Here is a 16,541-nt window from a genome sequence, read left to right as displayed (position 1 = left end):
AGATAGATTTCTACTTTCCATAAAGATTACTTATTACATTTGTAACTCTCCAAATGGACTTAGAAATTTCTTACAAAATCATGGTTTGTGACTGCTGCACTGGACAGTGATAGTAGTTTTATCATTGTTTCCAAAGATGAATTGTAATTATATGAAAATCAAAGGAGAGACAATAATATGATTGCATATTGAAAAATACACTGAAGAGCCAAAGAAACTGGTACACCTGCCTAATATCTTGTAGGGTCCTTGCGAGCACACAGAAGTGTCACAACACAATGTGGCATGGACTCGACTAATTTCTGAAGTAGTGCTGGAGGAAATTGAAACCATGAATCCTGCAGGGCTGTCCATAAATCTGTAAGAGTACAAGAGGGTGGAGATCTCTTCTGAGTAGCATGTTGCGAGGCATCCAAGATATGCTCAATAATGTACATGTCTGGGGAGTTTGGTGGATAGCGGAAGTGTTGAAACTCAGAAGAGCTTTCCTGTAGCACTCTGTAGCAATTTTGGATGTGTGAGGTGTAGTATTGTCCTGCTGGAACTACCCAAACTGTCAGAATGCACAATGCACATGAATGGATGCTGGTGATCAGACAGGATGCTTATGTACATATCACCTATCAGAGTCGTATCTAGATGTATCAGGGGTCCCATATCACTCCAACTGCACACGCCCCACACAATTACAGAGCCTCTACCAGCTTGTGACAGTGCCCTGCTGATATGCAGGATCCATGGACTCATGAGGTTGTCTCCATACTTATACACATTCATCCACTCAATACAATTTGAAATGAGACTCGTCTGACCAGCATTCCAATTTTCAACAGTTCAGTTTCATTGTTGATAGGCCCAGGCAAGGAATAAAGTTTTGTGTCATGCTGTCAGCAATGGTATAGAAGTGGGTATTTGGCTCCAAAATCCCACATCAATGATGTTTTGTTGAATTGTTCACTTGCTGACACTTGCTGATGGCCCAACATTAAAATCTGCAGCAATTTGTGAAAGGGTTGCACTTCTGTCACACTCTTCAGTTGTTGTTGGCCCTGTTCTTGCAGGATCTTTTACTGATCACAGTGATGTTGGAGATTTGATACGGGTTCCTGATATTTATGGTACACTCATGAAATGATCATACAAAAAATCCCCACTTTACCGCTACCTCGGAGATGCTGAGTCCTATCACCCATGCAGTGACTATAACGACTCATTCAAACTCACTTAAATCTTGACAACCTGCCAGATACCTGTTGTCTTATATAGGCATTGCTGACAGCAGCACTGTGTTCTGATTGTTTACATATCTCTCTCTGTATTTGAAAACGTATGCCTATACCAGTTTCTTCGACACTTCAGTGTATATGTAGTGTATAATGTGACTGATCTAGTACCTGTGAACTCTATACTGTCTTTGATGGGCAATAAAAAGCTACAACTGACTAACGTTCTCTTCCCTTTGGTACCTTGAAACAAGCATGGAAGCATCTTTCATCCACTAGTATAATGTCATTAGTTGAGTAATAATTAATTCAGATAATAACATGTTTTATTTCAAACAGTTTGACACTGTATCCTATTGAAAAATGTTAACAGAATTTGGTAGCATCACACTAACTAGAAAATTCCATCAGACACCAACAGCCAAAGATCAAATCTGCCTAAAGTGTAAATGTTATTCTAAAGGTAAATTTACTTTCTATGCAGCAGATAATAATCTGATGTTTTCTAAGTGAATATTCAGGCAATGTGACAGTCTAAATTTCCAGCACGTAGTCTATAACTGACATACTGCTAATGATATATTTGGGCAGGAATAACTGGATAAAAATTATACAGAGTTTTTATTCTAACTTTCAATGAAAATAATCAGTTGAGGAATAATTTTAAATTTTAGCAGTTCTGTGTCTAACTGAAGCCAAATTAGGAACTTATAATGTTTCCGCCCTCCCATGTCTTAAATACGAATTCAAACTTTAATCAAAGAAATGTTGTTTCCCCATTCTCCTGTTTACTGAAACATTGTAAGTTGCAGACAGGCATAACTAAAAAAAAACATGTTAGCTTTTGGCCATAGCCCTTGTCATAAAAATAAAAACACACACATTCATTCACACAAGAGAGCACTTTTCATGCACACATCCTTGCTTGGGTAAATGAATGCATGTGTTTCTTTTTTTTTATTCTGGTCTGAGCTGCCACTGCAGTCATGTGTGCATGAGGTGTGTTTGCTTGTGTGAATGAATGTGTGTGTGTTTTTTTTTCTTGGCCGAAAGCTAATGCATAAGTGTCTTTTAGTTGTGCCTCACCGCAACTTAACATGACCTCTTTGTGGTAAGTAGCAATCTATCTTTTCCTACACTAATAAATGAAATACTTGATACTTACATACAGCCGATCCAAGTTTTCGAATTCCTGTTTTTGACATGATACCTTTTCGCAACATTTTGTCACTTACGTGAGACAACACTAATGCCACAATAATGCGGCAGACATGTGGAATCCCAGACAGAAGCCCAGTCTGAAATGTAATGGAAAGGACCAACTGTATTATTTTGTCACAGTTTACATTTTCAGGAGTTGCCATTAACTGACATGTTAATCCAGCCATTAGTTTACCCAGTTGCAAATAAAATGATTTTGCTAAGGGCTTTTAAAGTAAAGTGTGGAATTCATTATGTGCTTGGAAAGACAAGGAAGGATTTGACATAACTAAGCAGGGTGGTTCAGGAGGAAGAGTGAATATTTTAGGAGGCAGTGGTATAGACTGATTTGAATGAAGCATTCGTCAAATTTTCATTAGTTACAGAAATACAGCTGTTAGCATGTAACTAAAACAAATACTCACAGAAGGTTTTACACAAAGGCAAGTGATTAAACTCAAAGTTTATTTTTATAAATTCCAGCTCTAACTTCAATCCACTTTCAAATTCTCTTGACAACGCTCTTCTGAGGTTGTCTTGGCATTTTCTTATGAGAGATGCACTATTCATAATCCAAACAATTAATTCATTTTATGTGTTTTGTTTTCTTTGTAGACTTCCCATTCAACCATTCCCACAGTCTGAGAACCTTGATGGCCAAGAAATCTGACCATTTTTGTCAATCCATATACTAGGGAATGTTGTGTGAAGATGAAGTACCAACTCACAATTAAAATGTGGAGGTGCCCCATGAAATTGGAAGAACATACCCACCCTTGTAGCCGTAAGAACCTCTCCCAACAACACTGGAAGCTCATTTTCAAGAAAGTCTAAAAAAGAGGGCTCTGTGAAATGATGCGACAGTAAAATAGATGCATTCAACTGATTGCTTATTGTGCCTCAACATACATTTACAGAGAAGTGAGCTTGAAAACGTATGTCTATCAAAGGCATATGCATTTTTGTTGGGCCACCGATGGGAGTTTCGAGTGTTAGTCGTACTGCTATAATTGAAACTGGCTTCATCACTAAACAATGTTAATGAGATTACTTGGCAATTTGCAATTAACCAACAATTGAATTCAAACCAGCTACTTTCATCTCCCCGTTAAAGGTGTTCAGTCCACTGTAAATGATAAAGACAGAAGTTGTTTAGCTATAATATCCACCATGTTCTTGTATGTGGAACATCGATACATGTAGAAACTCTGCATGTGCTTGTTTAAGGACTACATTCTACCAGCTGAATAATGTCTTCTTCATCCACACACAGTTCATTTGCATGTCCAGATGAGATATGGCTGCTGGAAGCTACACCAGCCACACACAATTTAGTGAAAACATGAGTAAATACTAATGAATCTGACATACCGTGATGAGGAAATCATCTACCATGTTCTCTACAAGCAAAAGCAGCATCTCCATTACAGAACCCATACATAAATATTTTATTAGCATACTCAGAATTTGGAAATGTCTACGGCATGCTTCAACAATACAGCAGAATTGGTCAGCAAACCACAATTAAATCACAGTAAAAAAAATCAGCAATGTAAACTCATGCTCAGCTTTGTAACTTCAAAACAAGAATGACATTTGATATATTTTTTAAAAATAAAAAGTAGCAATGGGAGCACCATCATATGAAATGAAAACTCGCCTCTGTAATCAGCTGTATCTATGAAGCCAATAAAATTGGACATACATTGTATGGAATGTTTTATTCAAACTATTCTACACTACTATCTCCTAAAATATTTACTGTTACTCCTGAAACACCCTATATAGTAGACTGCGAAAGCAATGATTCCAGAATGTTATGGAATCCTTAAATGCATATCTTATTATTCTATAATATTTATTTCTAACATTTAAAAAATGTCAGTTATAAGATTTTTGTCAGAGTGAATATTCTCACCTAAACATATGCAAACTATTAAATGCCTACTTCACTATCTGATAATGCATTTATAATGCCACAGAAATGGTTAATCACAGAATTTGTTCCATGGAAATACTATTTTGTACAAAGGAGCTTAGATGGTGAGGGGTGATAACCACAATGCTTTGCATAAAGAGTATGAAGTTTAAAAAAATAGGAAAAGTGAATGTTTAGGAAAAATGTTGTACAGTTTCCTGGCAATTATTGCTGTACAAAAAATAATATTAAAATACAAGGAAAAAGTATTCTTTATCAATAATTTATTATTGATTTCTTTTCATATTTTCAGTACTGTATGTACATAAATATTCATTTTTCTTATCCTGGATGCATAATTTATTCTCAATTCTTTGTCTGTAGAGCACATTTTTTAGTACAGTACTTACCAATATTCTTTTTTAGGTTTGGAAATGAGAAAATGATGAAAATGTTATCAAATTCTGTGCTGTAGTAGAACTAAGGGCATCAAATTTGTGATAATTTTAGAGCAAACTTTTCACAAAAGGACACTAAATTGCAGTCAAGGGTTTAGGAATGATACAATTATCCCCAACAGAAGTATGCAGAACATCTAGACCCCAAATGAAAATATAGGGCTAAATTAAAGAAACTGGGCTTAATAACTACAGTGCCAAACAAAGAAGACTGCAGAAGAAGAAGAATATGTAGGATATCTATTGTTGACGTAAATCAGTATTTAAGAATATTTTAGGAAAAGAATAAAAGTAGCAAAACACACTGAGGTGACAAAAGTCACGGGACAGCAATATGCACATATACAGGTGGCACTGGTATTGTGTACACAAGGTGTAAAACAGAAGTGCATTGGCAGAACTGCAATTTGTACCCACATGATTCATGTGAAAAGCTTACCGACATGATCATGGCCACACAGTTGGAGTTAAACACGTGGGACACTCCATTTCGGAAATCGTTATGGTTTTCAGTGTTTTGAGATTCATACTTTCAAGAGTGTTATGAGAATACCAAATTTCAGGGATTACTTCTCAGCACAGACAATGCAATGACCATCTGCCTTCACTTAACATTCAAGAACAATGGGATTTGTGTAGAGTTGTTAGTGCTAACAGACAAGAAACACAATGTGAAATAACCAAAGACGACTATGTGGGATGTACAACGAACATATCCATTAGGACAGTAGGACAATATCTGGCATTAATGGTCTATGGCAGCAGACAACCATTGTGAGTGTCTTTACTAACAGCATGACGTCACTTGCAGTGCCTGTCCTGGGCTCATGACCATGTCAGTTGGGTCCTAGATGACTTGAAAACCAGGGCTTGGTTTGGTGAGTCCCAGTTTCAGTTGGTAAGAGCTAATGGTAGGTTTCGTGTGTGGTGCAGACCCCATGAAGCCGTGGACCCAAGTTGTAAACATGGCGCAGTGCAAGCTAGTGGTGACTCCATAATGGTGGAGACTGTGTTTACGTGGAATTGTCTGTGTCCTCTGGTCCAACTAAACTGATCACCGACTGGAAATAGTTATGATCATCTACTTGGAGACTGTTTGCAGCCAGACAACAATGGATGACAATGCACCAAGTCACCAAGCCATAATTGTTCATGGCAAATTGTTTGAAGAATTTTCTGGACAATTTGAGTAAAGAAAATTTGGCCTACTAGGTCACCCAACGTGAATACCATCGAACATTTGTGGGACATAATTGAGAGGTCAATGCATGCACAAAATCCTTCACCACCAACACTTTCAGAATTGTGGATGGCTACAGATGCAGCATGGCTCAGTATTTCTGCATTGGACTTCCGGTCACTTGTTGAACCCATCCCGTGTCAAGCTGCTGCACTGCACTGGAAAAAAGGAGGTCCAACAAGATATTGGGAGATATCCCATAACTTTTGTCACCTCAGTGTGTACTGATTTTGGAATGCAAATGACAGTGTAAAAGCACCAATGGGGTATTGTCAGTAGCTATCATTAGGGACAAAACAGATGTTCGAACTTCTCATGACAGATAGCACAATAGAGATTCAGTGATATGAATTGAAGCTTCTTGACAAAGGATGACTAGAAATAATGATAAATTCTATACAACATCTAATACATAAATAACTGTAACCAATAACATATAAAACTGTTTATTTCATTTGATATTCATAACAGTCACTGAACTGAATCATTCAGATACAAAGACAATGTGAGGTCATTTTTACTCATTTCTTTGATTATCATGATGCATGTATTCTTATCACAAGGTCATTTATTAAATAAGGAGTGTTACATTTAAGTTTTCTGCAACTGTGCCATATAAAAATTCACAAAACTGTAAAGGAGTAGTACTTTCCTGCTGTAGTCTTGCAGGTAAAGACCGTATTGTGCTGTCTGTTGATAATGGACAAGATTACCTTGTCAGCTAAGTGTGGGGATATTTGTGCTGATGCAGCATTTAAGAACTTTGATGGAAAACAGGTCACTCTAGCAAATTTCAAACTACAAACTGTCCACATAGATATAAAAAATTTGCAGAGTAGTTTCTATCTTTCCTTTTTGTATCTGTATTATTACAGGTTTCAACTGGCATCACAAGAAAGACACATACACTCCTGGAAATTGAAATAAGAACACCGTGAATTCATTGTCCCAGGAAGGGGAAACTTTATTGACACATTCCTGGGGTCAGATACATCACATGATCACACTGACAGAACCACAGGCACATAGACACAGGCGACAGAGCATGCACAATGTCGGCACTAGTACAGTGTATATCCACCTTTCGCAGCAATGCAGGCTGCTATTCTCCCATGGAGACGATCGTAGAGATGCTGGATGTAGTCCTGTGGAACGGCTTGCCATGCCGTTTTCACCTGGCGCCTCAGTTGGACCAGCGTTCGTGCTGGACGTGCAGACCGCATGAGACCACGCTTCATCCAGTCCCAAACATGCTCAATGGGGGACAGATCCGGAGATCTTGCTGGCCAGGGTAGTTGACTTACACCTTCTAGAGCACGTTGGGTGGCACGGGATACATGCGGACGTGCATTGTCCTGTTGGAACAGCAAGTTCCCTTGCCGGTCTAGGAATGGTAGAATGATGGGTTCGATGACGGTTTGGATGCACCGTGCACTATTCAGTGTCCCCTCGACGATCACCAGAGGTGTACGGCCAGTGTAGGAGATCGCTCCCCACACCATGAGGCCGGGTGTTGGCCCTGTGTGCCTCGGTTGTATGCAGTCCTGATTGTGGCGCTCACCTTCACGGCGCCAAACACGCATACGACCATCATTGGCACCAAGGCAGAAGCGACTCTCATCGCTGAAGACAACACGTCTCCATTCGTCCCTCCATTCACGCCTGTCGCGACACCACTGGAGGCGGGGTGCACGATGTTGGGGAGTGAGCGGAAGACGGCCTAACAGTGTGCGAGACCGTAGCCCAGCTTCATGGAGACGGTTGCGAATGGTCCTCGCCGATACCCCAGGAGCAACAGTGTCCCTAATTTGCTGGGAAGTGGCGGTGCGGTCCCCTACGGCACTGCGTAGGATCCTACGGTCTTGGCGTGCATCCGTGCATCGCTGCGGTCCGGTCCCAGGTCGACGGGCACGTGCACCTTCCGTCGACCACTGGCGACAACATCGATGTACTGTGGAGACCTCACGCCCCACGTGTTGAGCAATTCGGCGGTACGTCCACCCGGCCTCCCGCATGCCCACTATACGCCCTCGCTCAAAGTCCTTCAACTGCACATACCGTTCACGTCCACGCTGTCGCGGCATGCTACCAGTGTTAAAGACTGCAATGGAGCTCCGTATGACACGGCAAACTGGCTGACACTGACGGCGGCGGTGCACAAATGCTGCGCAGCTAGCGCCATTCGACGGCCAACACCGCGGTTCCTGGTGTGTCCGCTGTGCCGTGCGTGTGATCATTGCTTGTACAGCCCTCTCGCAGTGTCCGGAGCAAGTATGGTGGGTCTGACACACCGGTGTCAATGTGTTCATTTTTCCATTTCCAGGAGTGTATGTGAAAATGTTTTGAAGGCTATTAAATATTTCAGTGAATATTATTGTGCAACTGAAAATACAAAGGAAGATGTGCAAATAAAATTTAGGCTGTATCTCATAAAAGAACTGCTGAAAACTTGTAGGAAGAGACTGCAATGTAGGACTTTGTTTTGAAGATTGCTTCAGAGTGTAGAACATGGAAAATTTATTTTAAGTGTTCATCTATGTTTTAAAGGTAATAAAGTTCTGTTGATACAGTTCCTGAAAATTCCATTAATTTTTGATAAATAATTTTAACAGAACAAGGCATTTCTGTGCCATCTGGCTGTGTAAATTACTACAGTGGGATGGGCATGAGCATAAAAGGATTAACAGACAACTCTTTGTGACAACAGAAGCAATTACATAAAATTGTAATGTGTGCTCGTTACTGCACAAGAAACTCCAAGCAACAACCATTTTTCAGACTAAGAAGGAATTTTTATGAATGTATCTTGTCTGATGGATAAATACAGAGTGATCTACACAAAATGGCCAGTTTTCAAGTAAACATCAGTATGTTGATGTTTAAGAAAAAACTTTTACTTATAACTAACTCTGTGCAACAATGAAAATGTAAACCGAATGAAAATAGCCCAATTCGTATCAGTTCTAATGTGATGATCGTGAATGTCACAAAGACAATTCAAAATTAGCTCTAGTTTTCATTTTACACTGTTTTATTGCAGTGAGATCAGTATACATGGATTTTTATGTTAAGTTTAAAATCAAATATTATAATGCAAATCTTAAACATAATGCAGTGCTTCAGCAACTGTGAATTGTTCAGACAATAAGAAATTCAGCCTTCAGATGCAAGGGTTTCTTTTTTTTATATACCTAGGTTTTGATGCCAATAATGGTATCTTCTTCAGAATCTATAAATTAACCCATACAGACATATATTAAACATTGAAATACATCATCAATCTAATGATTTCATAATAAGGAAAATTGTGATACAAAAATTAAATTATTTTGTGGGCCAAATGTTGGACATGTCACAGAATAAAACTAATACAGAATAAAGACACATAATTATAAGATTATGTCTATAAATAATAAAAACAGTAAGGAAAACAAAGACGGAGCTACATCGGGCCAGGAATAAGGGTCACACATAAGCAACAAGGAAACTAGCCGTTGCAAGCAGCTCCACGGCGAGGCTCGGCTAGCGGCCAAGCGCATGCACTCATGCATGCACAAGAGCTATAGACAAACTGCCTCAAAATTACTTAGTGCAACGTAAATTGTAAACAAAATCTGACATGAAACAGTCCTGCAAATGGGCAAATGCCTACCTGTGGTACAGTACATTAAACAATTTTCCTAAGAACTAGCTACCAAATCAGAGCAAGAAAATTTACATTCAGATATTATAATAAGAGGGCGAAACCCCACTACAGTAACCAATAAATTAGTATGGGAGACACAGGTGTGCAAAGCATCAAATATCTTGAACATAAAACAGGAAAATTAAGAAACACCTTAGCAACTGGTGTCATTACCAGTACAATGCAAAATATATGGAGACACAATGTAGAAACGCACTATAATAAAGGGGCAAAGCAGATAGGAAACAGCATCGGCCATGAACCATGGAATTTATACACTTTCACTTCAAATTTGTTGTTCAGTGTAATCAAAGGTGAACATCATCTATTTGATTTACATTGTCACTTATGAAGAATTACGTCATTCAACTACCAGCCATTCTATCAAATACAATTTTCATCCCTCTGCCTGAAGTTACTCATACCTTGGGCCAACAGGTATTGGTCAGTCAAACCCACCTCTTGTTTATTGGCAGCTTTTAACTCCATTTCAAACGAAAAAGCTATAAGGTTGCAAGTCTGGTGATCATGGCCAAATATTGTGGTAGTACTAAGAGTTTACAACAGTTGAACATTCATACACATTTTAAATAACACTTACCATATGTATGTTCCAGCCATGAATGAACTTGAAATAAGTTGGCGCCTGTGTCATAAGTGTGAACAAGCTCCATGTGCTACCCCACTGAGAGAAAATATTGAGCCACATTGGACCTGATAATAAAATTGCCTTCCAAGGTGTGGGTGCCTGTGAATAAATAATGTGAATAAGTCAGTCTAATAGTTTTCTTGAGTTATTCGAACCAATACTTTTTTTACATTAAAAACATGTTCTAACTAACAATAGACAGCACATACAGTATATCAAATAATTCATTCATCAACACTCATTGTGTAACAACTTGATAGAATTTATGAATGTATTTTTAAAATAAATCATTTCCTACACCATTTTCCCTCTGGCCAAAATCCTGGACTTAATGGTATTAATGAATAATATGTTGAATTTGTAATTAAAAATTACATGCAAATGCAGCAGTAATTTAAGTTATATGAGGGTTGAATGAAAAATAATGCTTTCACCTTCGTTTATTGGATTTGGATGGGAATATTTTAATAAATCAAATGCAGAAATAATCCTTAGAATGTGATCTTTAATTACCAATATTCACTTTTCCACATAATCACCAGCCAGTTGGATACATTTCTGCCAACAATGAACAAGTTTTCTGAAGCCATCACGGAAGAAGTCGACACACTGTTTTCGCAACCACAGCCTCACAGTTCTCTCAACGTCTTCATCAGAAGCCTTCAGAAGCATAATGATGTCCCCACAGATCATCTTTCATTGTCAAGGGGAGGGGGAGGGGAAGGGGGAAGTGGAGTGAGAGAGAACAGGGGAGGGAGAGGCACAGAGGGAGTGGGAGGGGGAGGGAAGGGGGAGTTGAATGGGGATGTGAAGGGGATGTGGAGGTGGAGGGGGAGAGTGAGAGATGGAGGGAGGGAGAGATATTTTTGCCTCACTACAATTAATTTTCAAGCCTACTTTGTGAACTTCTTTTAAATAACATAAAATGCAGTATAATGCATTCGCATACTGTAAAAATTATGACCAGTATTACCTTTGTCTCGGACACTGATGTTCCCAAACTATCCAGGATGAGTTGCTTCTCCTTCATAGACACATAAGGATGCTCAGCAGGGGAATCATACACAACAAGCCACCAAATGATGAACCACAGAATTCCAATTCCACCAGTTGTGTAGAAAACAGAAGGCCAACCAAACCATGATATAAGCAGACCACAAAGTGGGAATGTTAGAGCTGTTCCTACAGAGCTTCCTGTGAATAAAGTACCATGTTCTTTGCATCATATACATTTACTTTCTGTTATTTCTTAAATTAGAAAGGGAAATCTTATTTGTATCCTTTCAAGTTTCCAAAACTGATGTAGGGCATTCACATCAAACAAGATGATACAATACAATGGTCAGATAGAACTCTGTGAACACTACCATATAAAAGAACACAGATTGATGCAGTAAAAAACAAATAAGCACCATGAATATAGTGTAATTACTCATATCACCCTGTACACATCAAATGGGGAATCTGCCAATTTCAGCAACTTTAATAAAACAAAATTGTCTGCATCTACATCTACATCTGCATCAGCATACATGCTTCGCAAGCCACCATATGGTGCATGGCAGAGAGTACCCTGTAACATAACTAGTCATTTCACTCTTAGATAAGTGAGGGAAAAACAACTGTCTACATGCCTTTGTAGGAGCCCTAATTTCTCATATCTTATCTTCACCGTCCCTACTCGAAAAGTATGTTGGTGGCAGTAGAATTGTTCCGCAGTTAGCTTCAAATGCCAGATCTCTAAACTTTTTCAGTAGTGTTCTTCAAAATGAATGTTTTCTTCCTTTCAGGGATTCCCACTTGAGCTCCTGAAGCATATCCATAACTCTTCCATCCCTACTGGTAACAAATCTAGTAGCTCACCTCTGAATTACTTTGGTGTCTTCTTTCAATCTGACCTGATGAGGATCCCAAACACTTGAGCAGCACTCAAGAATAGGGTGCACTAGTCCTACATGCAGTCTCCTTTACAGATAAACCACACTTTCCTAAAATTCCCCAATAAACTAAAGTCGACCATCCACCTTCCCTACCACAATCCTCAAATGTTCGTTCTATTTCATATTGCTTTGCAGTGTTATTCCCAGATATTTAAATGACATAACTGAATCAAATATGACACTACTAATTCTGTATCTGAACATCACGGGTTTGTTTCTCCTACGCATCCACATTAACTTATATTTTTCTACATTATGAGCCATTTATCACATCAACTAGAAATTTTGTCTTGGTCACCTTGTATCAACGAACTGTCACTTTTCTCAGAAACCTTCCTGAACACAACAGCACAGATTGCTGCCCACCCTGCCCTGTTGGCACGTCTAAACAATTTGGCGTACCTTCCATACAAATGATGGGAATTTTTGGATGTTAATGCCCTACTGTCACAATATCTATCAACACTAAATAAATTATAGTAACAATAGTAAAGTCAACAAGTGTTGGACATCAACGGCTCATTTAGTAAAGTGAGCTACAGAAGCTTCTCCACTCTCTAAAGCTTAACAGATAGCAATTTGTGTTACAGCTGTCACTGAAATATAGCGCTGGGTAGGACATGTTTGATAACACATTGTTAATTGCACATTAGTAGGAAACAACAGTGTTTTCTCAGTTTTATGTTTAGTTAACAATAGAGAAAGGTAACATACTATCACTGGAAAGCAACTCAGCTACACTACATGGATACTGGCACTCTCAACAAGTTTCAAGGCTTCTTCCCATTCTCAGGGTCCATGAAACAAACTGGTTATGAGGTTAAAATTGTAAATCCAAAGCAATTTAGGTGATATTCAATGTAACTGCATTGTGCCCAAGAGGTGCTTGAGCAACAATGGTATAGCTATCTTTTTGTGTTTCTTTGCCACTGCTTGAAACAATAGAAAGTTTCTTCCAGTGAAGTAGGGTTGCTTTACGAGGGAAGGCCTAGCTAAAGCAATTCTTAAATACACTCATTGTCATTGTTTGCACTTCTGTGGACATTTTTGCACCCATACACATGCCACTAATTGCTCCTGAACAGTGTTAAGTGTGTTTTCTCACTTTAGCAGTAGCTTGAAAAAACATCATATCGCTCAAGACATGAATAAATAACTGAAACAATGCAATACTGAAACAAAACAATACTGAAAACAATGCTTTTTGTCAAATTCAGAATAATAAAACAATTACTTATTTCTGCAGTTCAAGAGGGTACAGGGACTTCTTGAATAATCTATACATACAGACAGGAAAACTTTGTGAAAACAATAATGCAAAATTGATGGTTTAAGAAAAGCAATGTGAAATCAATGATTTTCTTACACAAAAAAGTTAAGAGATCTGAGGATGACAGATATACATTGTGGTAACTGATAGTTATTGAATGTTGAAGTGTATTTAGAATTCTTTTTTCCTCAAGGTTGAGCTTCATATATAACATTAAATTAACAGTTCACTTCTTGCAGGAATAAGATATAACTTCAAACCTAACACCACAATTGGCAAAAAATAACAATGAAGTTGGTAAAAAATTAAAATGGACTAGGAATAAAAAATAACATCAAAACTGTCAAAAAAGTAACAGTGAAATAAGAAAAAATTAATTTGGCAAGAACATAGCATTGAAGCTGGCAAAAAACAGCACGAAAACTGGCAAAAAATAACAATGAAATTGGCAAAAAATTTCAGTAAAATCGAAAAAATGATGCCAAATCTGGCAAAAAATAATACTGAATTTGACCATAAAATAAAACTAATTTTTCCTGTACCTACATATATATTATCTTCTCTATCGTCATTTTCTAATGCAGTGAACGTAAGAGATCTGTTTTGGTCTATCTGACATAGCAATGGGTTGCCTGCTTAGTTGAATTATGTGTCCTGCTGCCTTATGCCATTAATGAATCAAGGTAAAATATCTTCCAGAGGAAATAAAATAATCTCCAGAAGAAATGGTAATTGACTTTCCCTATAAATGTGTTAAATACCAGGTATAAAGCTAACAGTGATAGGCTGCTTGCCAGTTCTATATTTTATAATACACAATATCTGTTCACATTACTTTGTTCTAGAGGCCTTTGTACACACTACACAAGCCTTTGTGGGTATATTGTAAATGGTACCTCATGCTGGCAGTAGTGATAATCATATATCAAGTGAGCAAGATTGAAATATTTACATGCCACCAGCTGAAAAATCAAGACACATTTATAAGATCTGCCAGCCTAGTACAAGCATTTGACGTTGTAAAATTGCACAAGATATTCAAAATTGTTAGGAAAATAAGTGTAAGCTGTATGTAAATACAGAATATGTTCAATATTTACATGAACTACAAAAGAACAAAGATGGACAAATAAGAATGGAATACCAGGAGCACAGATTTAAAAATAAAAAAGGGAAAGAAAAGAAAGTCAGCATAAAGCCATATTTACATATGAATGCAAAATTACTCATTCCACAGCATGAAGAGATCTATGGAACATAAAACTAAATATATGACAGGGATGTAATCTTTTACCCCTACTATTCTATTCACTCTCTACATCAAATAAGGAATGCTGGAACTACAGAAAGGTTCTGGTGAGAGATTAAAATTTGAGGGTAAAGGCTAGCAATTCACTGATGACATTGCTATAGTCAGTAAAAGAGGAGAAGAATTGCATGACCTGTTGAATAGAAAGAACAGTCTAATGAACATATGCTATAGATTGAAAGAAAACTGATGAAAGATAAAAGCAATATCACAAATGAGATAAGTGATAAGTTGAACATCAAAATTGATGATTATGAAGCAGACAAAGAGAAGAAATTCTGCTATCTCGGAAGCAAGGTGGCACAAAAAACAGACTAGCACAGGCAAAAAGAGCATTCCTCCCCAAAGAAGTCTGCTAGCATCAAACAGTGATCTTAATTTGAGGGAAAAATTTCTGAGAAAGTACATTTGTATCACAGCATTGTATGGAAGTGAATATTGGTCTATGGAAAAACTTGGAAAAAAGAGAACTGAAGCATTTGAAATGTGGTGCTGTAGAAGAATGTTGAATTTTAAGTAGACTGATATGATAAGAAATAAGAGGGTTCTCTGCAGAATTGGCGAAGAGATAAACATGTGGAAATCTCTGACAAAGAGAAGCAACAGGATGAAAGGATATGCATCAAGACGTCAAAGGATAACCTCTATGGCACTTGAGGGCACTGTAGAGGGTAAAAGTTGTAGGGAAGGGCAAAGACTGGAATATACTTAACACTACACCCCTGACAAATCCTTTCAAACAAAGACTCTATACCACTGAAATTATATTTGGTGTAAAGACAATACTCTTTCTGATAAAAGCTTTTCTTGCTAGTGCCAGTCTACATTGTTTGGCTTCTGCCGTCATATGACACCTGCAATTAAGATAAGAGGAACATACAGAGCAACTGTCGTTTGCTATACAACAGCAAGGCACAAAAGATAAAAAAATAATTACCTTTCCTCTTATCTTAATGGCAGATATCTGATGGCAGCACTAGCTGAAATGGCATAATAAAACTTATACTGATCCCATCTCTTACTTTGCTAACTTTCTGCAAATTTCTTCAGCTTCAACCTGCACTTAATTACTAACAAATGATGGCCAGATTCCACTTCTGCTCCAGTAAATATGTCTTCATTGTTAAATCATACAGTAGAACTGCATGACCTTTGGAAATATAAGGGATCTATGGCTTGCAGCCAAGCCACAGTACTACATAACATAAAGCCATGTTGGCTATGTTACAAAGCCAGATCTGTCAGGCACACATCCTGTTGCCCTTGCAACTGTTGAAAAGATTGCTGCCTTCAGGAACCATGTATAAAACAATGGAGACTCCAGGTAGGAATATCAATAATGTAGGAAAATATAGATTGCTATCTACCATAAAGATGAAATGTTAAGTTGCAGACAGGCACAATTAAAAGACATTTACACATAAACTTTCGGGAACAACCTTTGACAGAAAAACAAGAAATACACACCATTCATTCACACAAGCAAGGACACCTCATACACACATGACCTTCAACTTTGGCAGCTTGGGCCAGAATGCAATTATCACATGGGATGGAATGAGCAACCTGGAGCGGGTGGTGAAGGGGAAGGGATAGCAGTGCACAGGTGGGGGTAGAGAGAAGCACTGTCTGGTTGAGTTTGCAGTGAC

At 38.1% G+C, this 16,541-nt stretch overlaps 1 protein-coding gene across 3 annotated transcripts in view; it reads right to left on the bottom strand.

Annotated features, from left to right (window-relative positions):
• LOC126336375 (sialin-like) overlaps nucleotides 1-16,541 on the bottom strand; it is a 207,135-nt gene that overhangs the window by 13,804 nt on the left and 176,790 nt on the right. For all 3 annotated transcript variants that reach the window (XM_049999985.1, XM_049999984.1, XM_049999986.1), the window contains exons 5-7: nucleotides 11,347-11,567; nucleotides 10,326-10,472; nucleotides 2,389-2,521 (exon numbers count right to left, since the gene is read on the bottom strand). In XM_049999985.1, coding sequence (XP_049855942.1) covers nucleotides 2,389-2,521; nucleotides 10,326-10,472; nucleotides 11,347-11,567 — 501 coding nt within the window. The remainder of the gene's footprint in view (nucleotides 1-2,388; nucleotides 2,522-10,325; nucleotides 10,473-11,346; nucleotides 11,568-16,541) is intronic.

The sequence above is a fragment of the Schistocerca gregaria genome, chromosome 2 (assembly GCF_023897955.1).
Source record: "Schistocerca gregaria isolate iqSchGreg1 chromosome 2, iqSchGreg1.2, whole genome shotgun sequence".
NCBI lineage: Eukaryota > Metazoa > Arthropoda > Insecta > Orthoptera > Acrididae > Schistocerca > Schistocerca gregaria.
This window is presented reverse-complemented; position numbering and strand designations above follow the sequence as displayed.